The 25,436-nt window shown below is 40.0% G+C and overlaps 1 protein-coding gene across 1 annotated transcript in view; it reads left to right on the top strand.

Annotated features, from left to right (window-relative positions):
* Window positions 1-885: 885 nt before the first annotated feature.
* The window catches only part of SLIT3 (slit guidance ligand 3), a 574,817-nt gene continuing 550,266 nt past the window's right edge, over window positions 886-25,436 (top strand). Inside the window, exon 1 of the mRNA XM_056516502.1 lies at window positions 886-1,423. Coding sequence (XP_056372477.1) covers window positions 1,149-1,423 — 275 coding nt within the window. The 5' untranslated portion in view covers window positions 886-1,148. The remainder of the gene's footprint in view (window positions 1,424-25,436) is intronic.

Raw genomic sequence — 25,436 nt, 5'->3', positions numbered from 1 at the left:
AAAAAATTCCAAAGTCCAAAATTGCGTATTTTTGGTCACTTTTTATATCATGAAAAAATTAATAAAAAGCTATCAATAAGTCCGATCAATACAAAAATAGTACCGCTAAAAACTTCAGATCATGGCACAAAAAATGAGCCCTAATACCGCCCCATACACAGAAAAATAAAAAAGTTATAAGGGTCAGAAAATGACAATTTTAAACGTAAAAATTTCCGTGCATGTAGTTATGATTTTTTCCAGAAGACAGACAAAATCAAACCTATATAAGTAGGGTATCATTTTAATCGTATGGACCTGCAGAATAAACAAAAGGTGTAATTTTTACCAAAAAATGTACTGTGTAGAAACGGAAGCCCCCAAAAGTTACAAAATTACGTTTTTATTTTGTCTCAAAATTATCTTTTTTTTCCGTTTTGCCGTAGATTTTTGGGTAAAATGACTGGTGTCATTACAAATTAGAATTGGTGGCGCAAACAATAAGCCATCATATGGATTTTTAGGTGCAAAATTGAGAGTTATGATTTTTTAAAGGTAATAAGGAAAAAAACGAAAATACAAAAACGGTAAAACCCCCGGTCCTTAAGGGGTAAAGCAGCGACCGTCAGGATGTATTCAGACTACAAGTAAAAGTCAAGAAGCACACTTGAAACATGTCATTCAATTTCTACATTTCAAGATGAAACTTTTACAATGATTGTTGCCTTTTAATGTGATATTTTTATTACTGGACAGACAGGAGATGACTCCCTCTCTTGAGTAACCCTCTACACATGTGGAGAGAGACTGAATACGAGACAGCTTTTTTTTTTTTTTTTTTGCCTTGTTGCTTTTGTGCGGATACAAGGAGCGGCCACTAGGGGGAAGCACAAGTGAAGAGAATTTCTCCAACTTGCTGGTTGTAGGAGATCCGTTTACAGCCCCGTCTTGGTTCTCAGGCATTACTTCCTTCTGTGCTCCTCAGAATCACGTTGATTTGGTGTTTCTCTCATCAGGAAGGGAAGGATTCTTGACAGTCTCTCCTGCCTCTGTCTGGGGCTTTGTCTTGGGGTCGGATTGTCAGCTGGTTCTGGGATACAACTCCTCTTGCCTAGTGGAGTCTTGTGAACCTGCGGTAGGTGCAAGGATGAACTTGGAGTCATCTCTAGATGGTGAGTGCGGAGTGTGCTGAGCACAGGAGACTGCATCTAGTGAGCTTCACAGGAAGGGACCCTTGGAGGAGAAGCCTTACCAGCATGCTGCTGCCCCAGCTCCGGGGAGGGTATGTGCCCCTGGTGCTATTCCTGGGGGTCTGGAGTTTTATAACTTTTACCCTGGTGGATGGTTGTCCTGCCAAGTGTACCTGCTCCGGACCCAATGTGGATTGTCATGGACTGGGACTGAAGGCTGTGCCCAAGGGGATCCCCAGGAATGCAGAGAGGCTGTGAGTATCTCCACCATTCCTCCTCCATTCATTATATTATTCTATTATATTTCTCTAACTTTATAGTCTTGTGGTGTTTAATGTTTATTAAACATACTGTAGCCAGTGGGTATCTCCACCATCTATTCATCAGACATATATAATGTTCTTCATTATATTATTCTATTATATTTCTCTAACTTTATAGTCTTGTGGTGTTTAGTGTTTATTAAACCTACTGTAGCCAGTGGGTATCTCCACCATCTATTCATCAGACATATATATAATGTTCTTCATTATATTATTCTATTATATTTGTCTAACTTTATAGTGTTGTGGTGTTTATTTAGCATACTGTAGTGTGTGATTATCTTCAACACCTATTCATCAGACCTATATATATATATATATATATATATATATATATATATATATATATATATATATATATATATAAATATAATCTTCATTACATTATTGTATTGTATTCATCTAACTTTATAGTGTTGTGGTGTTTAGTGTTTATTAAACATACTGTAATGTGTGAGTATCTCCACTATCTATTCATCAGACATACATAATGTTCTTCATTACATTATTGTATTATTTTCATCTAACTTTATAGTGTTGTGGTGTTTAGTGTTTATTAAACATAATGTAATGTGTATCTCCACCATCTATTCATCAGACATATATATAATGTTCTTCATCATATTATTCTATTATATTTGTCTAACTTTATAGTGTTGTGGTGTTTAGTGTTTATTAAACATACTGTAATGTGTGAGTATCTCCACTATCTATTCATCAGACATATATATAATGTTCTTTATTATATTATTGTATTATATTTGTCTAACTTTTATAGTGTTTTGGTGTTTTAGTGTTTTATTTAACATACTATAGCGTGTGAATATCTCCACCATCTATTCATCAGACATATATTTTTCTTCATTATATTATTGTATTATATTTGTTTAACTTTATAGTGTTGTGGTGTTTATTAAACATACTGTAGTGTGTGATTATCTCCACCATCTATTCATCAGACATATATATAATGTTCTTCATTATATTATTCTATTATATTCATCTAACTTTATAGTATTGTGGTGTTCTTGTTTGTATTATAGTGTTTATTTAACATACTGTAGTGTTAAGTGTTACTGATCATGTTATGGTGTGTTTTTAAACATATTATACTGTTAGTGATCATACTTTATAGTGCTATTTATTGGTCATACTGTAGTGTTATTGTTATTGATTATATTATAGTGTAAATCACACTATAGTGCAGTGTTTCCCAACTAGGGTGCCTCCAAGCTGTTGCAAAACTACAACTCCCAGCATGCCCGGACAGCCGAAGGCTGTCCGGGCATGCTGGGAGTTGTAGTTTTGCAACAGCTGGAGGCACCCTAGTTGGGAAACACTGCTATAGTGTTATTGATTGTATAATACACTGCTTATATGACAGTGCCTCACTGCAAGGTGACATGGATGCTACATTGTGCCTCCTGGAAAATCCCATGTCCCAGCTGCCCTAGCCATTTCTAACTTTATAAAGTGACAGCAACTTTATTGTGCTTTGTGTTACTGTTTTTGCTGTTGTATCTAAAGTTACCAGAAGTAAGATGCTTCAGCTATGGAACGAGATAAAACAGTGAAATACCTGTTGACAGACCTAAGTGAACGGTCATATAACTTTCCCAGTTATTGCTACAGTCCCAGTCCGTCAATCTGAGCCCATGAACATGCACCATTATGGAGAAGGGCAGGGTTTTATATTATTCCAATGACAATCTTTTGTTTTTTATGGTAGAAAAAAAAAAAGTCTTCATTGGTGTTACCCAAATTGTTGCTCTGAAACCTACAACTCCCATTATGACCAGCCAACATTTGGCTGTCCTGGCCTGATGAGAGTTGTGGTTTTGCAACAGCTGGAGACACCGTCATATATCACAGTTTTCTTGGCCACTAAGACACTAGATATATCTTGCATCTTGCTGGGCAACCTGTATATAGTGAGTATGTGAGTCACATACTGACACAGACAAGAGCGAGCCTGGAAAGTGCAAGTGACCCCAGGCACTGGCTGCAGCCTGATCCATGGGATGCAGAGTGCTAGCTCCGCAGCCTCATACATAATGCCAGTTTTGTTCAGGATCCATTATACTTAATTTCAGTGAAACAACCTTTTTATTTGTTTTTTGACCCCTATTCTGTATTGTGATATACGTCATTTATACAAAAACCCTTGTGGGTCGTGTATAGTGTCCTTTTAGCAGTGATCTGCAAAATGTATTACTGCTAATGTCCAGATTGCTTTATTGCCTTAAAGGGGTACTCTCGTGGAAAACTTTTTTTTTTTTTTTTTTACTCAACTGGTGCCAGAAAGTTAAACAGATTTGTAAATTACTTCTATAAAAAAAATCTTAATCCTTCCAGTACTTTTTAGGGACTGTATACTACAGAGGAAATGTTTTTCTTTTTGGATTTCTCTTATGTAACGGCCACAGTGCTCTCTTCTGACCTCTGCTGTCCATTTTAAGTAATTTACTAATCTGTTTAACTTTCTGGCACCAGTTGATCTAAAAAAAAAAATAATAATAATTTCCATGGGAGTACCCCTTTAAGGACAGTACTTCACTTTATGGCACGTTGCCAAGTTATTGTTTTACTTTTAACCCATCATTTTTCTGCAATCTGCTTTTTATAGGCAATTTTTTCTTTTACATACACCATTTAATCTTGTCACGGTAATTGCTGCAGCCTTAAGGTATGTTCACGCTGCGGAATTCCGCAAGCGGTAGGACCGCATGGCACTGCGCCGTCACCATTGACGGCTATGCAGTGCTGGCGGAATTCCACAAAAAGAAAGAACATTGGTCGGCATTTATCGTTGTAGGTGTAAGTGAAGCATTTTTTTTTTTACTTTTTTATTTTTTTTTATTTTTTTTTGTGTGTGTGCTGAGCATTTGATAAATTTTGTGCAGGTCACATTTTCAGAAATTTCTCTCTTCACATACTCCAAAATGCTGAGCTAAGTCTGGGCTGGTGTAGTTTTAGAGACTTTTCAATAGCTTTGCGCCTTTTTTGTACCTTTTCACAAAAAGGCGCAGTTCATAAAACCCGTCCATATCATGTGTATTGCCGAAATCAGTGGATTGCAACTCCAAATCAGCAGAAATGTATAAACCAAAAGGCACAAAAAAGGTGCAAATAAACCCTGCATGTGCCTTTCTTTTTGTACCTTTTCTAGACACAAAAAAAACTGTTTAAGGCTAGGTTTCCACTTGATTTTTTTTCTGGCAGTTTTTGGAATACTGCCACTGCAGTTTTTGAGCCAAAGTCAGAAGTGGATCCATAAGGGAGCAGAAGTGTAAGTCCTTCCTTTATATGTCCTATTCCTTTTGAACCCACTTCTGGCTTTGGCTCAAAAACTGCAGTGGCAGATATCCAAAAACTGCCAGAAAAAAACAAGTGGAAACCTAGCCTTAAGACGATGATAAATGTCGGCCATTGTTCTTTCTTTGCGCAGAACAATTTCTGTGGCTGAAATTCCTCAGTGTGATCGGGTCTTGCAGAAGATCCATTCACACTGATGCTAATGTTCACTGCGCGGAATTCCATAGTGTGAACATACCCTTAGACTAGGTTCACACTCATTTTGGTCAGTATTTTTAGCCAAAACCAGGAGTGGGTTCATAACACAGAAAAAGGTTTCTTTCCATTATAGTGTTCCACAGCTGGTTAGGGCTAAACGTACTGACTAATATACTGTGTGAACCCAGCCCTATAGAAATACTGTCATGAAGCTTAGGATTCCTGCATTAGAAACTTTTTGCACCTTCCAATCTGACGTCTTACCGCCTTATAGCTTTAATCCATTCTTGGCATGATAACAGCGTTTACAGTATCACATGGCACCTAGGCCAGACTGGATACAATTATTATGCAATGGTTTTAATAAAGAGATGGGGGGCAGTGATATAAAACTGATATAACATTACTATCTGGCTGTGGAAGAGCAGAACCAGACTTTCATCTGGAAAAGATAAGGCCATAAATCTTCACTGTCATAAGAGGAGAGAATATGTTCTGAGGCCAGCATTGAGGTTATCACATTGTCAGAGATCTCTGCCGTTCGTCTGCCAACCTCTTATCATATCTATGTGGCTGCTCTCTATCACTGAATGGCATTGCTGTGCATCCATTATCCACGACAAGTTCCCATATACTGGGGTTAGATGTGACGTAAGGGGGTTTTCTAGAAGTGTCATGTATATTTTAGTCCTGGATAAGACGTTTCAGGAACCAGACTGGTAGTTAGTGGTCCTGCCCTATGCCTTTATAAATGGCAGCGTCCCTTACCGTTACAATGAGGCCTCTCTCCAGGAAGTGTCACTTTGGAGAACACAGGCCACAGTGCTAGCTAGGGTTAAAAAATAACTCATCGATGTTTTCTCTTTTGTTTTTCTCAGTGTACTGATGTGTGCTTTAGATGGGTTCCTATCTTGCTGCCATGTGGAATTTTTTGAATATTTTGGGACTGGTAAAGGTGGTATAGTAGGGCTGGGCGGTATGACGAAATGTGTGTATCACGGTATTTTTTAAACCTTTGGCGGTTCCACGGTATATAACAGTATTTCCTAGCCCCCCCCCATATTAATTATCAGCCCACATCCCCATCGGGGTAAATACTCACCTATGTCACCTGCAAGTGCTGCCCTCCTCGTCCTGTTTGTTGCGGCCGCCGGCGCTGGCACTCTATACTGTGTGGTATCCCTATGCCCGGGCTGCAAAAGGTAAACAAAATAAACTTTAACGCACCTACGTCGGCCTTACGCTGGGGACGGGAACGTCGGAGAGCTGTCAGCCTATCACTGGCCGCAGCGATGTTCCGCCTCGGCCGGTTATAGGCTGTGCAGTGGGCTCAGACAGTGACATGCAGACATGACAGTGGGCTCAGCCTATCACCGGCCGAGGCGGAACATCGGTCCGGCCGGTGATAGGCTGACGGCTGTACGACGTTCCCGTCCCCAGGAAACAAGTGAGGCCGGTACCGGACCAACGGGAGGTGAGTTAAAGTTTATTTTGTTTATTTTTTTGCAGCCCGGGCATAGGGATACCGCACAGTATAGAGCAGTGGTCTCTAACCTGCAGACCTCCAGATGTTGCAAAACTACAACTCCCAGCATGTCCGGACAGCCAACGGCTGTCCGGGCATGCTGGGAGTTGTAGTTTTGCAACATCTGGAGGTCTGCATGTTGGAGACCACTGGTATAGAGTGTCAGCACCCAGCAGCCACAACAAACAGAACGAGGAGGGCAGCGCATGACATGTGAGTAGTACCCTGATGGGGACAGCGCTGGGCTGGGCTAATAATTAATTGGGGGGGGGGGGGCAGAACAACACTCGCAGGTCACATAGGATTAGTTCCCCGATGTGGGGACAGTGCAGCGCTGGGCTGATTCATTCATTCCTGAGGGGGAGGGGCCTAACCAGTATTGCGGTATGGGTTACAATTCATATGGTGCAGCACAAAAGTTTCGGTATTCGGTATGAACCGGTATGCCGCCCAGCCCTATGGTATAGCAATATATATTTCTCTTGTTTTATCATTATCTGTGAGCCAGGGGTCTGGGCAGAGAAGCACTCGGCCTCGGCTAATAAAAGGCCCGGAATGAAGTGTGGAAATGCAATATACAGACTCTTCCGCTTCAGTCATGTTCCATTCAAACACTCCATAAATCATGAGAAGATGTGCGCTGTATCTCTTCCCATAAAGCCACAGTCAATGGGATTTCTCCTTTTTCTGAACTAAAGTGAACGAGCTGTTATACACCCAGCAGAACGGAGGGTTCTCAGACTTTATCAGGGCCGTGTTTCATGTCGCCTACAATTATACTTCCACGGATTTAGGGTGTAATTGACTATAACAAACTATTCGATCTATTGACACCTACATGAATTGGCAGTATAAAAGAAATCCTATGTATCTTAGTCCTTTTGACATGGGGGCATGAGGCTGTTGTATATATGGTAGAAGCATAAATGTTACATTTTGGTTCATTTAGGCTCTGTTCACACTGTCATCCATCTGGTCTCCATTTCTTTTTATTTTAATGAAAAAATGACAGTTTGTAGCTTTATCCTCTAAAAAACGCAGTGAAGGATCTATTATTTCTTGAAGTTGTGGTCAATGTGAACATAGCTAAATAAAACCTTAACCCCTTAAGGACGCAGGACGTAAATGTACGTCCTGGTGCGGTGGTACTTAACGCACCAGGACGTACATTTACGTCCTAAGCATAACCGCGGGCATCGGAGCGATGCCCGTGTCATGCGCGGCTGATCCCGGCTGCTGATCGCAGCCAGGGACCCGCCGGCAATGGCCGACGCCCGCGATCTCGCGGGCGTCCGCCATTAACCCCTCAGGTGCCGGGATCAATACAGATCCCGGCATCTGCGGCAGTTCGCGATTAAAATGAACGATCGGATCGCCCGCAGCGCTGCTGCGGGGATCCGATCATTCATAACGCCGCACGGAGGTCCCCTCACCTTCCTCCGTGCGGCTCCCGGCGTCTCCTGCTCTGGTCTGTGATCGAGCAGACCAGAGCAGGAGATGACCGATAATACTGATCTGTTCTATGTCCTATACATAGAACAGATCAGTATTAGCAATCATGGTATTGCTATGAATAGTCCCCTATGGGGACTATTCAAGTGTAAAAAAAAATGTAAAAAAATGTAAAAGTAAAAGTAAAAAAAAAAGTGAAAAATCCCCTCCCCCAATAAAAAAGTAAAACGTCCGTTTTTTCCTATTTTACCCCCAAAAAGCGTAAAAAACATTTTTTATAGACATATTTGGTATCGCCGCGTGCGTAAATGTCCGAACTATTAAACTAAAATGTTAATGATCCCGTACGGTGAACGGCGTGAATGAAAAAAAATAAAAAAAAGTAAAAAATTCCTACTTTTTTAATACATTTTATTAAAAAAAAATTATAAAAAATGTATTAAAAGTTTTTTATATGAAAATGTGGTATCAAAAAAAAGTACAGATCATGGCGCAAAAAAATGAGCCCCCATACTGCCACTTATACGGAAAAATAAAAAAGTTAGAGGTCATCAAAATAAAGGGATTATAAACGTACTAATTTGGTTAAAAAGTTTGTGATTTTTTTAAAGCGCAACAATAATATAAAAGTATATAATAATGGGTATCATTTTAATCGTATTGACCCTCAGAATAAAGAACACACGTCATTTTTACCATAAATTGTACGGCGTGAAAACAAAACCTTCCAAAATTAGCAAAATTGCGTTTTTCGTTTTAATTTCCCCACAAAAATAGTGTTTTTTGGTTGCGCCATACATTTTATGATATAATGAGTGATGTCATTACAAAGGACAACTGGTCGCGCAAAAAACAAGCCCTCATACTAGTCTGTGGATGAAAATATAAAAGAGTTATGATTTTTAGAAGGCGAGGAGGAAAAAATGAAAACGTAAAAATTAAATTGTCTGAGTCCTTAAGGCCAAAATGGGCTGAGTCCTTAAGGGGTTAAAGGGGTACTCCGGTAAAAAAAAACTTTTTTTTTTTTTTTAAATCAACTGGTGCCAGAAAGTTAAACAGATTTGTAAATTACTTCTATTAAAAAATCTTAATCCTTCCTGTACTTATTAGCTGCTGAATACTACAGTGTAAATTATTTTCCGTTTGAAACACAGAGCTGTCTGCTGACATCATGAGCACATTGCTCTCTGCTGACATCTCTGTCCATTTTTAGGAACTGTCCAGGGTAAAAGGAAATCCCCATAGCAAACAAATGCTGGACAGTTCATAAAATGGACAGAGATGTCAGCAGAGAGCACTGTGCTCGTGATGTCAGCAGACAGTTCTGTGTTTCAAAAAGAAAAGAATTTCCTCTGTAGTATTCAGCAGCTAATGAGTACAGGAAGGATTAAGATTTTTTAATAGAAGCAATTTACAAATCTGTTTAACTTTCTGGCACCAGTTGATAAAAAAAAAAAAAAGTTTTTCACCGGTGTACCCCTTTAATATATTGTGTGTGTGTGTGTGTGTGTGTGTGTATATATATATATATAATATATATATATATTTTTTTTTAGTTTCACCTAGTTCAGTTTGACTTTTTATAAGATGTATGACCATATTTGCTGCCTCTGACCAGTCTGTCACAGCATGCATCACTGCCATTGGTTATTCATTAAGTAGAAAAACATAACTGCTTTCTTTCAGGAACAGCGCCACTCTTGTCCTCAGTTTGTATGTGGTACTGCAGCTGAGTTCTATTAATGTGATTGGAGCTGAATTGTAATACCACATAGAAACTTAGGACAAGCATGTTCTTTAAAGGGGTACTCCGCTGGAAAACATTTCTTTCTCTTTTATTTTTTTTTTATTTATTTTTTTTTTAAATCAACTGGTGCCAGGAAGTTAAACAGATTTGTAAATTACTTCTATAAAAAAATCTTCCAGTACTTATCAGCTGCTGTATGCTACAGAGGAAGTTCTTTGGACAGACAGAAAAGAAATTTTAAAAGAAAAGAACTTCCTGTGAAGCATACAGCAGCTAAGTACTGGAGGGTTAATATTTTTAAATATAATAGAATAGAAGTAATTTACAGATCTGTTTAACTTTCTGGCACCAGTTGATTTAACCCCTTAAGGACTCAGCGTTTTTCCATTTTTGCATTTTTATTTTTTCCTCATCACCTATAAAAATCACGTTTTCAATTTTACACATAAAATTCCATATGATGGCTTATTTTTTGCACCACCAATTCTACTTTGCAGTGACATTAGTCATTTTACCCCAAAATCCATGGCGAAACGGGAAAAAAAAATTATTGTGCGACAAAATTGAAGAAAAAATTTAATTTTGTAACTTTTGGGGGCTTTCGTTTCTACACAGTGCAGTTTTGGTAAAAATAACACATTATCTTTATTCTGTAGGTCCATACGGTTAAAATGATACTCTACTTATATAGGTTGGATATTGTCGTACTTCTGAAAAAATCATAAATACATGCAGGAAAATGTATATGTTAAAAATTCTCATCTTCTAACCCCTATAACTTTTTTATTTTTCTGCATACGGTATGAGGACTCAATTTTTGCGCCGTGTTCTGAAGTTTTTATCGGTACCATTTTTGTATTGATCTGACTTTTTGATTGCTTTTTATTAATTTTTTCATGATATAAAAAGTGACCAAAAATACGCAATTTTGGACTTTGGAATTTTTTTGCACGTACGCCATTGACTGTATGATTTAATTAACAATATATTTTCATAGTTCGGACATTTCCGCACGCGGCGATACCACATATGTTTATTTTTATTTGCACAGGTTTTTTTATGGGAAAAGGGGGGTGATTCAAACTTTTATTAGGGAAGGGGTTACATGACCTTTGTTCACTTTTTTTTTTTGCAGTGCTATAGCTCCCATAGGGACCTATAACACTGCACACACTGATCTGTTATGCTGATCCCTGCAAAGCCATAGCTTTGCATGTATCAGCGAGATAGGGGCTCGATTGCTCAAGCCTGTAGCTCAGGCTTGGAGCAATCAAACCCCGATCGGACGCCGCGGAGACAGGTAAGGAGACCTCCGCTTACGTCATAGCTGATCAGAACATCGCATTTACTTTCACTTTCAGACGCGGCGGTCAACTTTGATCGCCGCGTCTGAAGGGTTAATAGCGCGCGGCACAACGATCGGTGCCGCACGCTGTTAGCCCAGGGTCCCGGCTATGAATAACAGCCGGGACCAACCCTGTGTGATGCGGGGTCACGCAGTTTTAAACACCGGGGCCGGGCTCAGGGCGTACAGGTACGCCCTGAGTCCTTAAGAGGTTAAAAATGAAAAAAAAAAAAAAAAAGGTTCCAGCGGAGCACCCCTTTAGGGTACGTTTAGACGAGCAGATCCACAGCGTATTTTACGCATCAAATTCGCCGCCGAAGGACCCCTACATGGTGCCTTTAGATGTGCTTGTTTGGAGCGTCAATACACCATCATAGTGGGGTATTGCTTCTCCGAGCAGGCACATCTAAAGGCACCCTGTAATGGTCCTTTGGCGGAAAATTTGATGCGTAAAATACGCTGTGGATCCGCTTGTCTGAACGTACCTTTAATAGAGAAAGCAGCCAGTTTTCCTTCAGCATTAAGGCGCTCCACTGGCTAATTCTTTTATATAATAACTTGACTTTAGCATAGAAAAAAATCAGTTAGGTTATTTACTCCATTAAAATCCAGCAAAATAACAAACATCGGTAATGGATCTCCTGAATAGAGCTCCCGAAGGCTGATGTGAACAAAGCCTTAGCCAGCCTGAAAAGAAATATCTAGCTCATCATCATCATCATCATCATCAATGTTAGATTTGCAGATAGTTTTAATCCTGGCACCCCACCAACCTGCTGTTTTAAAGGGTCTTATCTAAAAACTTTTTATACTTTGTTACTGATGAAAATTAAAGACCTTTTGTAATATGGTTGTTTAAAATGTTTTAAATATTTAAAGGAGTACTCCCCTGGAAAAAAATGTTTTTAAATCAACTGGTGCCAGAAAGTTTACACAGATTTGTAAATTACTTCTATTAAAAAATATTAATCCTTCCTGTACTTATCTGCTGCTGTATGCTCCACAGGAAGTGCATTTCTTTTTGAATTTCCTTTCTGTCTGACCACAGTGCTCTCTGCTGACACCTCTGTCCATTTTAGGAACTTTCCTGAGTAGGAGCAAATCCCCTTAGCAAACATATCCTGCTCCGGACAGTTCCTAAAATGGACAAAGGGGTCAGCAGAGAGCACTGTGGTCAGACAGAAAGGAAATTCAAAAAGAAAAGACCTTCATGTGGAGCATACAGCAGTTGATAAGTACAGGAAGGAATAAGAGTTTTTTTAATAGAAGTAATTTACAAATCTATAATCAAGACGTTCGGCACTGCTTACTTCTGCACCTCGGAGCGGACGGACACTAAATCACTGTTGCGGTTATGGTTTTAGGTGGTGCTCTGACATATAAAAGACGTAACCTCAGTACACTTGATAGAAGAGAGAAAAAGTCGGCACTCACCGGTTCTTCCAGTTCAGCAAATTTTATTGCACATACTCACAGCCTTAGTACATTCTATCGGGAGGACGACAGATGGTGACAGGGGGGTACCACAGAGAGGCGCTCGCTCTGTGGTTCCCCCCGTCACCATCTGTCGCCCTCCCGATAGAATGTACTAAGGCTGTGAGTATGTGCAATAAAATTTGCTGAACTGGAAGAACCGGTGAGTGCCAACTTTTCACTCTTCTATCAAGTGTACTATCATTTACAAATCGGTTTAACTTTCTGGCACCAGTTGGTTTTAAAAACTAGTTTTCCACCGCAGTACCCCTTCAACTCCACTTTACTAAACGTAGAGGCATAGCACAAATGGCTTTGAATTTTAGCACCGGAAATAATCTCCTAACAGGTTTGCTGTTCTTTTGGAGTAAAATGCAGCAAAAAAAGGCACAATACCATTGATAAGGATCTACCAGTTTCTATTTCTGGATGAGAAAATGGAAGCAGTACACATTATATAGTATATTTTTATATATATTTTTTTCTCCAGTTCTGGTTTCTGGTAATGCCGATTGATCATGATTGGTATCTGTGAGGCTTTATCTTTCAGAAGTTCTCCTGTTTAGCCTCTGGGGATATTTACAGATAACCACTGAAGTATTGTTGATACTCTCGCCATTGCTTGTATTTTGGGGAATTTTCCTTTGTGTCTGTATTTTGTGCTGATGTTTATGTTCCGCACTGATCACATATGTCTTTTAGTTATACTGGTTTATATAAAATGTCTCACACAGTAGATCCGATGTGTTCTCGTCCTATCTCTCTCACGTCTAGTTATGAACACTCTCCATGTCCGGGGGATTGATATGTTAGAATACTCTACATCATTGATTGATTTAGCTTATATTTTTCCTTATGTCTGGCTGCATTCCTTGCTTATTTGTGTTTCCTCTCTGTATAACATTTGTAGTGTATGGAAACCAGAACCAAAATGTTTACAAAAAGAAAAAGTAGTAATCGGAAGTCTAAGCAGTTACAAGTAATGTGAATGCTGAAATCCATCATGTGTATTTGTTTGGTTATTTAATAGCCGTCCCTTGTATCTCATTACTATGTGAATGTGAAGATAAATGGCGTGCCACTGTAGTGTTTGGAGAAGTAGGATTGGATTAGCAGAGTACAGACGGCTGGAGTTTAGAGCAAAGTTGAACACTAATAAATAGTAAGGATTTATAAGGATTCAAGGCTGTGTGCTCTGTACAGTCTGAGGTGTTTATTAGTCATTTTCAGGCATTTGTATCCAAAATGTTTAATGTATGCGGAACTACTCATTGTGAAATAATAATAATATAATAAATGTATAATTTTTTGAGATGTGTGGGTTATTATAGTTTATATAGTGTCATGTTCCCAACTGTGTCCTACCTGTTTTTTAAATATTCATTGAAGGGGTATTTCTACGCTAAGATAGACCATCACTCAGATTTTTGGTGTCTCCTTGGGTGAAAGGGTCAAAACAAAGATCAGACCTCACTGATATAAAGTGATGGTATATCCTAGCAATATGCATTTATTTTGTGAGACAACAACATTTTCACACTAGGCAATTTTTCCGTAAAGAAATATCTGCAGCGCTTGCACGTAGAAGTCTGTGGCCACAAATCCTTACCAAATCATACAGGTTTCCTGCTCTTTTGGTGCAGAAAATGTACTTAAAATCCACAGTTGTGCGTTTTGCTGTGTGTGTGTGTGTGTATGTGTGTGTGTGTATGCCACGTCTGGCCGTACCCTAAACCTGACCACTCGCGTTAGACATGTGTTGGCACAACCTACAGACTGGCTGAATCTAATGTATATGGTGGTGCTCTGACAGATAATATTTGGCATGTTGGATTAAACGTCCTCCAATGGGTTAACACCCCCCAAATTATAAACACTTGCATGCTCAGCCAATTTTAGCATGCATGTATATGGAGGATTAAGGAGACATAGCAATCAAATGTGTATGGCCAGTTAAAGGGCTTTCGGCAGGCTTTTTCATAAAGCACATTTTAAACACAGACTAGATTTTGTCATTGTTGTTTTGTTTTGTGGGTTTGTTTGGTTTTACCACAATTACCAATTTGTGGCAGTTTTAACCCCTTAAGGACAAAGCTCATTTTGACCTTGAAGACCTTTTTTTTTTTTTCCTCCCCGCCTTTTAAGAGCCTTTATTTTTCCATCCACAGACCCATATGAGGGCTTATTTGTGGCGTGACCAATTATTGTTTGTAATAATGCCTAAAATGTACAGCACAACAAAAAATATATTTTGGGAGGGGTTGTAATTCAAGAAACCTCTTAAAAGTTAGCCAATTTTTGGTGAGTTTTGTGTTTACACTGTACACTGTACAGTAATTAGGCAGAAGAGGAAATGGCATCCGGCTCCCAGACTGGATAAAATAATGGCTTTATTGGAACATATTAAAAACCAAACTGGAACATATTGTGGATAAGAACAAACGAAACGCAACCAACGCGTTTTGACCTGTTAACAAGTCTTAATCATGGTTAAGACATGATTAAGACTTGTTTACAGGTCTAAACGCGTTAGTTGCGTTTTGTTTGTTCTTATCCACAATATGTTCCAGTTTGGTTTTTAATATGTTCCAATAAAGCCATTATTTTATCCAGTCTGGGAGCCGGATGCCATTTCCTCTTCTGCCTAATTGCCGCACCTGGGAACACGGCCCTTGCCTCATTCCGAGTCTTCCGTCTGGAGAGGAGTGTTGCCACATACGTGATCTTGGTCTGAGAACTATAACGGTGAGCTGAATTATTCTTTTCTTGCCATTGACACTTTACAGTAAACTGACATTTTCTTTATTTTATATTTTTTTTTATTCTGTGGGTCAAAACAAATAAAACAGTACCTGTTTATCATTTTTTTTTATCATTTTGTAGTCCCTGTAGGGGACAATTTATAGCAATAACTTGATTGCAATGTTTGGTGCTATGCATTGGCAATGCACTGATTGTTGACAATCCCCTTGTATAGCCTGGCAGAAGGCAGACTATGTAAATGGATCGTGTAAGATTGACACAGAGGAGGCAAGGAAATCTATGGTCGCCATCTTGGAGTATGACCACACCCTGTGAATGTATTGTTAAATGCACCACATTTTTTACAAAACATGCACCTTGAGTACATTTGGAATTAATCACTCCAGTTGCCTCCTTTACTTTACTTTACTTCGATGTTAGTAAAAAAAAAATGGTCCAGTAACATTTAGCATTATTTAACTGGTTTCCCCCTGGGTTTGAAACCACCAAAAATCCAATTTGTTTTGCTAAAACAGTGAAGGAAAAATTATTTGATTATTTTTATGTTTGCCCACTGACAAAGAAATGATCAGTCTATAATTTTATTAGTAGTTTTATTTGAACAGTGACAGAATAACAACAACAACAAAAAAAAAACAACATACAACAGTTAGTTACAGCTTGAAGGGCTGAAATTCTGCAGCCCCTGCAAGGTCAACCTACTTAAGAAAGCACCTGTACAGGCATGTCTGAAGTTTGCCAATGAACCCTCTGAATGATTCATAGGTTTATTGGCGAACTTTAGACAAGACGGTACAGGTGCTTTTGTGAGCAAGAGGACCTTGCAGGCCCTGCAGAGTCTGTCTTTCACGGCATAATGTGCCACCAGTTTTCTTGGTGACTATGGTCCCAGCTGCCTTCAGATCATTGATAAGATCCTCCCATGTAGTTCTGGGGTTATCCTTACCATTCTCATGATCATTGAAACTCTGCAAGGTGCGACCTTGTAAGATGTCCCCAACCAAGGAAGATCGAAAGTTTATTTTGTGTTTAAAGAGAGTGCTCCTAATCTCAGTTCATTCCCTGTGTAAAAGATAACGGGAAGCATACAAAAGTAAATTGCTTACTTTGCAAAGAAGCACAACTTTGGACAGCGTGTGATACAATGTGGATGTCGGTTGCCGCCTTCCCCAGCTCATTCATGCAGACACTCCAAAACTTGATCCTTCAGGTATTGTAGGACAATCAAAACTTGATCCACCAACGTGTTTCAGTCATGTGACCGCTTCCTCAGGCATATCACATGCCAGAGGAAGCGTTCATATGACTGTGAAATGCATTGCATTGTGGGTAATAAACCTTTGTTCATCCTTAGGAAGTTGTGTAGCACCTGATTACCCCCACTGTATGTACCTCCTTCCAGCTGATGTCAGTAGATGTCATTTACTACTTCCTGGTTGAGTAGTTGCTCTATGCTACAATATCCAGATCGCTTTGCTTCCCTCTCTCTTCCCTTCCCCTCAGCTCTTCATCACAGCCCTCACACCCTGCCTATACCCTCCTATAGCACTCAGTTCCTGACCTAGAACTGTGGCTTCAGTGCGTCCTCCACAACAGACTGCATTTACACTAACACTTTTCGGATCTATTAATCATTGCTCATAGCTTGCCTATCAGTACAGTGAGCCAGAAGTGCACACTTAGCATATGTATCTCCTGTCTCTGTGTTACATGACATAGATGATCTTGCAATGTAAGCCTAGGGTCTGTCTCATAACAGCGCGCTTCTCTCCCCACTCATTCAAGTCTGAACACTCAGACCCCTAGTGATTAAACCTTTTGACATTTCCCTTGGACATTTTAAGAAGTTTTATAATGACCTATTGTTTAAATCAAGTTTTATGTTAAACTTAATTTTTAAGAATTTTGATGGTGTTTTTTTTTATTTTCTATTTTAATGAATATATTGTAAAATAATCCTGAAAGATAATAAATATATGATGTTTACAGCTCATCCTTCCTCTCCCTGTGAAATGACCCCTGCACAGGTCACAGAGCATGCCCAGAATAATTTCCAGACTACTGTGTCCATGGGGCAAGCGGTAAAGCATATCTCAAATTGAAGTGGGGTATATCCTCCTGATTATGCCAGAGATGGGATGCAATAATATGTATGTGTGTGTGTGTGTGTGTGTGTGTGTGTGGGTGTATATATATATATACTGGGCTAGACGCGTTTCGGGGAGCCAGGTCCCCTTTTTCAATAGCTGATGGTGTTAGTGGTATAGATTCTATACCACTAACACCATCAGCTATTGAAAAAGGGGACCTGGCTCCCCAAAACTCCTACCCTACCTGGAACTATTGTCACAATATCCCTATGCCACCAGGGTAAAAGTGGGACTGCAATAGGGGGACTCCAGTGCTGCATAGTGCACCTGTCTGGCACTTATATACGATCCCCATCCCACTCAAGATCATCATTGCACGCAGCCCTGCGCCATCAGGGTACGGTGAGACTAGATCAGGGGGACTACAGCACTGCTGAGCGCACTGACTTTAATCTCCTGTCTGTAATATGGCACAGTGCTGACCGAGCCATTGCATTGCAATAACACTGCCACATCGCGAGCAATCAAACATTATAGTGAAAAGACATCATCCTGTTACTACATATGGTGGAAGGACTTTAAATTCACATCTCCAGCCCTCCTAGTGAGACCTTATGCCAATGGGAAGCAATCTCCCGTACAATTTTCAATTTCCTTTTTAGAAATACTTCTTCATTTACTATCCTATGTCTGATGCAAGGGCCCTTCAGAAGACATTATATTGTATAATAAGCTGTAATTTATTTGACATATTTTCTCTCTTCTCATTTTTCTTCCTGATCTTCTCTCTTAACCTCAACCTAGATGGACTGTTAATTTTTTTTTTTTAAAGACCGTACATGCTGGGAGTTGTAGTTTTTCAACAGCTGGAGGTACACTGGTTGTGAAACACTGAGTTAAGTAACAAACTCTCTGTGTTTTGCAACCAGTGTACCTCCAGCTGTTGCATAACTACAACACCCAACATGCACGGACAGCCAAAGAGCATGCTGGGAGTTGTAGTTTTGCAACAGCTGGAGGTTTGCCTCCCATGTGAATGTACAGGATACAATCACATGCGCGGGGGTTTACAGTGAGTTTCTCACTGCAAGTTTGAGCTGCAGCTCAAACTCCCAACGGAAAACTCGCTATGAACCCCTGTGTGAATGTACCCTAAAAAAACATTTTATCCGGCAATTTTTTTTAAACGGAGCCTCCAGCTGTTGCAAAACAACAACTCCCAGTATTGCCGGACAGCTATTGACTGTCCCGGAATGCTGGGAGTTTTGCAACAGCAACTTGAGGCACCCTGTTCGGGAAACCCTGCAAAAGGGTAATTTTGGTATCGAGGCAAGTGTAATTCTTTCATCCGGGTCCGTCCCTATGCAAATCCCTAATTCAGGCCTGGCGTTCTCTCACTTTGGAGCCCTGTTGTATTTCAAGGCAACAGTTTAGGGTCACACATATTTCCGTACTCGGGAGAAATTGCCTAACAAATTTTGGTGGGCTTTTTCTCCTTTTACCCCTTAGGAAAAGGTAAGGTTGGGGTCTACTCCAGCATGTTACTGTAAAAAATTACAATTTTTTACAGTAACATGCTGGTGTTGCCCCCAAACTTTTCATTTTCACAAGAGGTAAAAGAAAAAAAAGACCCCCAAAATTTGTAACACAATGTGGACGTAAGATGCTTTGCGGGCGCACAACAAGGCTCAGGAGTGAGAGCACCGTGTACATTTGAGGTGATTTGCACAGGGGTGGCCGATCGTTACAGCACTGACATGAAACACATAAAAAAAAAACACACCCACATGTGACCCCACTTTGGAAACCACACATCTCACGGAACGTAACAAGGGGTGCAGTGAGCATTTAACAGTGAACCAGTGAACACTGGTCCATGAAAATTAAAAAATGCTTTAATTTAATTTTTCATTTGCACAGCCTACTGTTCCAAAGATCTGTTAAACACCACTCACTGCACCCCTTATTACATTCTGTGAGGGGTGTAGTTTCCGAAATAGGGTCACATGTTGGGGGGGAGGGTCCATTGTTCTGGTAGCATGGGGGCTTTGTAAACACACATGGCCCCTGACTTCCATTCCAAACAAATTCTCTCTCCAAAAGCCCAATGACGCTCCTTCTCTACTGAGCATTGTAGTTCACCCGCAGAGAACTTTACATCCACATATGGAGTATTTCCATACTCAAGAAATGAGGTAAAACATTTTGGGAGGCTTTTTCTCCTATTACCCCTTGTGAAAATGAAAAATGTGGGGTAACCCCAGCAAATTTTCACGTCCAAATTTATCGGAAATTTGTCAAACACCTATGGGGTGTAAAGGCTCACTGTACCCCTTGTTACGTTCCTTGATGGGTGTTGTTTTCCAAATGGTGTGCCATGTGGGGCTTTTTTTGTTTGTTGCTGTTATGGCACCATAGGGGCTTCCTAAATGCGACATGCCCCCCAAAAACCATTTAAGCAAAATTTGCTTTCAAAAAGCCAAATGTGACTCCTTCTCTTCTGAGCATTGTAGTGCGCTCACAGAGCACTTTACGTCCACACATGGCGTATTTCTATACTAGGGTTACAACTTGTGGGGGGCATTTTCTCCTATTACCTCTTGAAAAAATTCAAAAACTGGTTCTACAAGAACATGTTACTGTTAAAAATGAAGATTTAGAATTTTCTCCTTCACTTTGCTGCTATTCCTGTGAAACACCTAATGGGTTAACAAACTTTCTGAAAGCCATTTTGTATACTTTGAGGGGTGCAATTTTTTTTTGTTCTCCAAATAAAGTTTTTATTAAAATTTCAATAAATGGACAAAGCAATAAAGCAATGAGAAACATTGGAAAAACACAACTGCGGTACATTGTCAAGTAATAAACCAAAGTATGGAGGCGCCCCCACAAGGAAAGTCCAGACAAATGGGAGCAGTACAGCAATACGGCTAGAGGGGTGAAAGCAGTTATCAAGTCTCTCGTGGTATGCTATGCGACAAGTGAGCAGCCACAGAGTAGGGCGAGCACTCCCCGGGAAGCAGTCAATGACAACATGGCTAGTCATAGCTGGACATAATCAATGAGTAGTAGAATACAAAAACATTGTCAAAATATTATCAAAATACAAGTCCGGTGGGAAGGGGAAGAAGACGGAGGAGAAAAAAGATGAGTAGAGAGGAGGGGGAAAGGCGGGAGGGGAGGTAGGGAAGGAAGGGAGGGCAGGGGACAAGAGGACAAGAAGAAAGGTCAGGACCTAGCAGGTAAGAAGAGAAGAGGCATACCTCACAACCAAGACACATCCCGGCTGACCAAGACACCTGGCAATAGACGTTGTGTACATGAGTGGGTGCATTTAAGTAGAAAGATGCAGGCTCCCGTATTCGTTGGAAGACTTCGCCCAGGGATGCCAGACTCCAAAGTGTTTACTCATTTGGCCTCTAGAGTCCGCCAAGAGTTCTTCCATCTTACAAAGATGGGAGACTTCCTGAAGCCAAGAGGATATTGTGGGCGGAAGAGTGAATTTCCACAGTCTTGGGATCACCATCCTAGCCGCCAGTAGAAGGAAGGAGATCGGTCTGTTGGTAGCTCTGGGTAAATGTGTAGGGAGAATCAATAATAGTAGGGTTTCCGGAGTGTCTGGACGGCGTATGGAGTTAATGCGTGCAATAACGTCTAAGACATGTTTCCAGTAGGAGTTAATGGGGCAGGGCAGGACAACCATATGTGAAGCATAGTACCACGACCATTGTTGCAGCGCCAACAAGCAGCAGAAGTTCCAGAGTACATACGAGACAGGAGGGAGGGGACCCTATACCACTTTCGATAGAATTTAAAAGTTTATCTTCTGCACCTCACAGGAGATGGATAGACAATGGCATTGAGAGAGTGCTCGGTACCAGTCGGCATCACCTATTGAATGACCCATTTCCTTCCCGTCCCGTCTTATAGGCCAGTGGAGCATCCGCTGTGTTTTCTAAGAGATGGGCATAGAGTGTGCTAATTGCACGATGTGGCGGAGTGGTGGAAACACAGAGATGTAAAAATTTTGTGAGGGGTTGATGGAGGTGTAGAGTAGATTTAGCTGTGTGGTAAAAATGCTGTAGCTGGGCATACTGGAAGATTTGCGCGTGAGAAGGGGAAGACCCCAGCAATATATCTGACAAGGGTTTGAGTGACGTTTAAGTCAGGAGCGAGAGGAGAGGGACCCCCCCTGGAAGGTCAGGAACGTGCCAGAGGCATAGGTAGGGGGGAAGGCGTGATAACCAAATAAAGGCATAAGGGGCCCATCCGGAGAGGAGAGGGATATTTGCGATGGGTAAGAGCAATGTGAGTGGTGCAGTTTTTATAATTGGGTCATTTATGGGGTATTTCTAATATGAAGACCCCCTCAAATCCACTTCAAAACTGATCTGAAAAATTCTGATTTTGAAAATTTTGTGAAAAATTAGAAAATTGCTGCTGAACTTTGAAGCCCTCTGATGTCTTCCAAAAGTAAAAACAAGTCAACTTCATGATGCAAATATAAAGTAGACATATTGAATATGTGAATCAATATATGTTATATATTTTGGAATTTTTCACCAAGAAATGATGCAAGTTTCGACTAACATTTATCACTATATTAAAGTAGACAGTCTCGGAATTAAAATCATAAGTAAAAGCATCCCAGAGTTTTTAATGCTTAAAGTGACAGTGGTCAGATGTGCAAAAAATGCTCTGGTCCTTAAGGTGAAAAATGGGCTTGGTCCTTAAAGGGGTACTCCGGTGGAAAACTTTATTTTTTTTTCAATTAACTGGTGCCAGAAATTTTAACAGATTTTGTAAATTATTTCTATTAAAAAAATCTTAATCCTTCCAGTACTTATTAGCTACTGAATACTACAGAGGAAATTATTTTCTTTTAAGAACACAGTGCTCTCTGCTGACATCATGACCACAGTTCTCTCTGTTGACATCTCTGTCCATTTTAGGAACTTTCCAAAGCAGCATATGTTTTCTATGGGGATTTTCTCCTACTCTGGACAGTTCCTAAAATGAACAGATATGTCAGCAGAGAGCACTGTGGCCATGATGTCAGCAGAGAGCTCTGTGTTCCAAAAAGAAATGAATTTCCTCTGTAGTATTCAGCAGCTAATAAGTACTGGAAGTATTAAGATTTTTTTTAATAGAAGTAATTTACAAATCTGCTTAACTTTCTGGCACCAGTTGATAAAAAAGAAAGAAAAAAAAGAAAAATAAAGAAATCCACCGGAATACCCCTTTTAAGGGGTTAAATGACTTTAGTAGGTCCATTTTACCAATTATGAAAATTTGTCCAGTGTTTCTTTTAATTGATGGGAATAATGGATTACAGTAATTCTGCTTTTTTTTTAATTTTTTTATTTTGTGCACTTAACCTCATTATATGCATTAAGAAGAAAAAGGAAAATGTTCCACTAGAAATTCGGGATTAGTTCCAGATCATTATTTGTTATTATTCAGATTAAACCAAATGCTTTAAAAAAAAAGAAAAAAAAAAAAAAAGGATGGGAGCATACAAGAGATATCTATCCACAATGCAAAGTTTGTATCTTCTTCTATACTCCTAGGAAAGAGTTTTCCTTAATTATTTAATTACTTAGAATATTTTGAGCCTTAAAGGGAATCTGTCACCAGCGTCACCCACACTAAGCTGCTGGTAATCTTGTATATAAAGAAAAAAGATAAAAATGCGGAGCGCCACATAGGGTAATATAGTCACAAATCGCAATTAGATATGCGACAGGCAGCAGTACAGCCACTCACCTGGCAGGCATGTGGTGCTGCCATAACGCTGTAGTAAGGCCAATCAATCGTCTCCAGAGAGAATATAAAGACATAAGTACTATGCAGCACCGAGTCACAACAGGTATAACCCAGCTGCCACGCCCCCTCTCATAGACTTGCATTGAGGGGGCGGGTGTGACGTCACATGGGGGCGGAGTCGTGACGTCACGATCTTCCGTTCTCATGGTCGGGATGGTATTAGCCTGAGGGCCTCCAGCGGTTCCGGAAGTCGTTACAGGTGGGTGCCGCATGGTAGAATGTGGGAGTCCTCAGCGGCGGGACCCCCGCCATCAGACATCTTATCCCACCCCTAGACATCTTATATAAGATTTCTAGGGGTGGAGTAACCATTTAAAGGGAATCTGTCAGCTAGATCATGCTTAGATCTCAAGTGTCAAAAAGGCTGCACTGAGCCACAGAGAATGCAAACACTCCTAAGAAAGTGAGGCATTCTCTGGGAGTAAACTAAGGCTTATGAAAAAGATTTGTTGCCAAAAAAATGAATTCAATCTATAAGTCAACAGTTCTGACAATTTTATTGGGATGTACAGTACTATCTTGAATGTGATAAAATGAAGTGAAGAGCCATTCCATTTAGTGCAAGTTTTTGGCACCTGGAATTGCTGAGGAAGGAATTCCAGAAGCATGAACAATTCCATTATTTATGCCACATCGTGACCTGGTTTGGCCTCTTCCTGTGATCTTCTGGCAAGCAGAATTGGTTTTGTGGTAAGTTTAATTATTTTAGCAGCTCAAGAATAGCCTCCAAGTGAAGCGTGTGGTCGCCTACAAGAACTGGCCTGTGCTTATCAGAGAATGTTTTCCTTTTCTCTGCCATATACTCAAAAAATAGTGTTCTATCTGCTGTATGATATGTATTAACCATTTGAAGTAGGTGTAGTATCGTTTGATTTGTTAGTTTGTGGACTGTGAAACGTGGGTGTGGATTACAGCTTGGCCAGGTTTTTGGTCACCAGAACTTTAACGTACAGTATTGAACTATTGATATTATATAAAGAATTTAAAGATACCTGTAACCACATTGCTTGAACTAATGGTCATCAGGGTGGTCCCTGGTGGCTTCTCTCTGCCCCACTGACCCTGATTAGTGAATCTCTTCCTGTTTTATAGGGAGAGATCTATCAGTAATGGCTGGTAGGGTTCACAGGCAGCATGAAAGTGATTAATTCTCATTAAAGTCATTATGGACCCCTTTTTTTAAATACATTTTTTATTTTTTATCCCCAATTCAAAGCGGTCACCCGGTCCCCAGGATCAGCGTGTCATGACCCCCATAGGAAGCGGCAGCCTACACACTCCGTCCATATAGCTCTATGGGAAAGCCATTTAGCTATCTTCGGCGTTAAATATCTTTAGGGTCAGTGAAGTATGTAATTCCCGTTTTAATCCCCTTATCTATGATAGCAGGGAAAGGTCTTGTGCATCAGTGGTTAAATGACAAATCCCTGTAAGTAACTCATTGACATTAACCAGATTGAGCTGTCACAGTGACAACCTGATCTTTGGGTTGTGACAAGCAATCTTATGCTAAAAGACAATAAAAAAAAAATGAATGCTGTGTCCCTGTATGTGCACATGATTGCGTTCATGTTGAGCTGGTTCCAATGGTGATGTCAGTACTAATATCACAGATTTGTTAATGCAGTCCGGGTCTGTAGAAAAGCTGACAAGACATTCTTCCCAGCAAATCCAAATATGCAAATCACTGGTAACAGTGAACTAAAGACAGTTACTATTAGATCCCCTTTTCAAAAGGTTGGTGTATAGACATGTGCTGGTCATACATAGATCACATTCCCCCTGTCTCTCTGTGTCCTAGTTGTATTTTGCAAATGTTGAAAAAAAAGTACACAAAGTATTAAAAAAAAACTCAGAATGCTAAAAATGACCCCCGTCTGCTATAAAAGCAAAACCTGACTATTAATAATTAAACCTGTACTCAGTGGAGCGCACTCCAGGCCCGACAATATTGTGACTGACCTAGACACACTTTGCTAGAAGTTAAATCTATTTCTGCCCATTCCTTTCCTTTATAAGCCTTAAAAAGTTAGGATACATGTATTCAGATTGGTATACTGTATACTAAATTAGTCATATAAAAAAGCAGCTAATGAAATAAAAACTTTAAAAAAACAGACCTGATGTAAAAAAAAAAAAAATTGTGTCAAAATGTTTTACCCTCAGTCATTAAAAGGTTAATTCATGTTAAACAATTTATTACCATGGTG

Source organism: Hyla sarda, chromosome 4 (assembly GCF_029499605.1).
Source record: "Hyla sarda isolate aHylSar1 chromosome 4, aHylSar1.hap1, whole genome shotgun sequence".
Classification (NCBI taxonomy): domain Eukaryota; kingdom Metazoa; phylum Chordata; class Amphibia; order Anura; family Hylidae; genus Hyla; species Hyla sarda.
The sequence above is the reverse complement of the archived record's forward strand: the minus strand, read 5'-3'. Positions and strand labels throughout refer to the sequence as shown.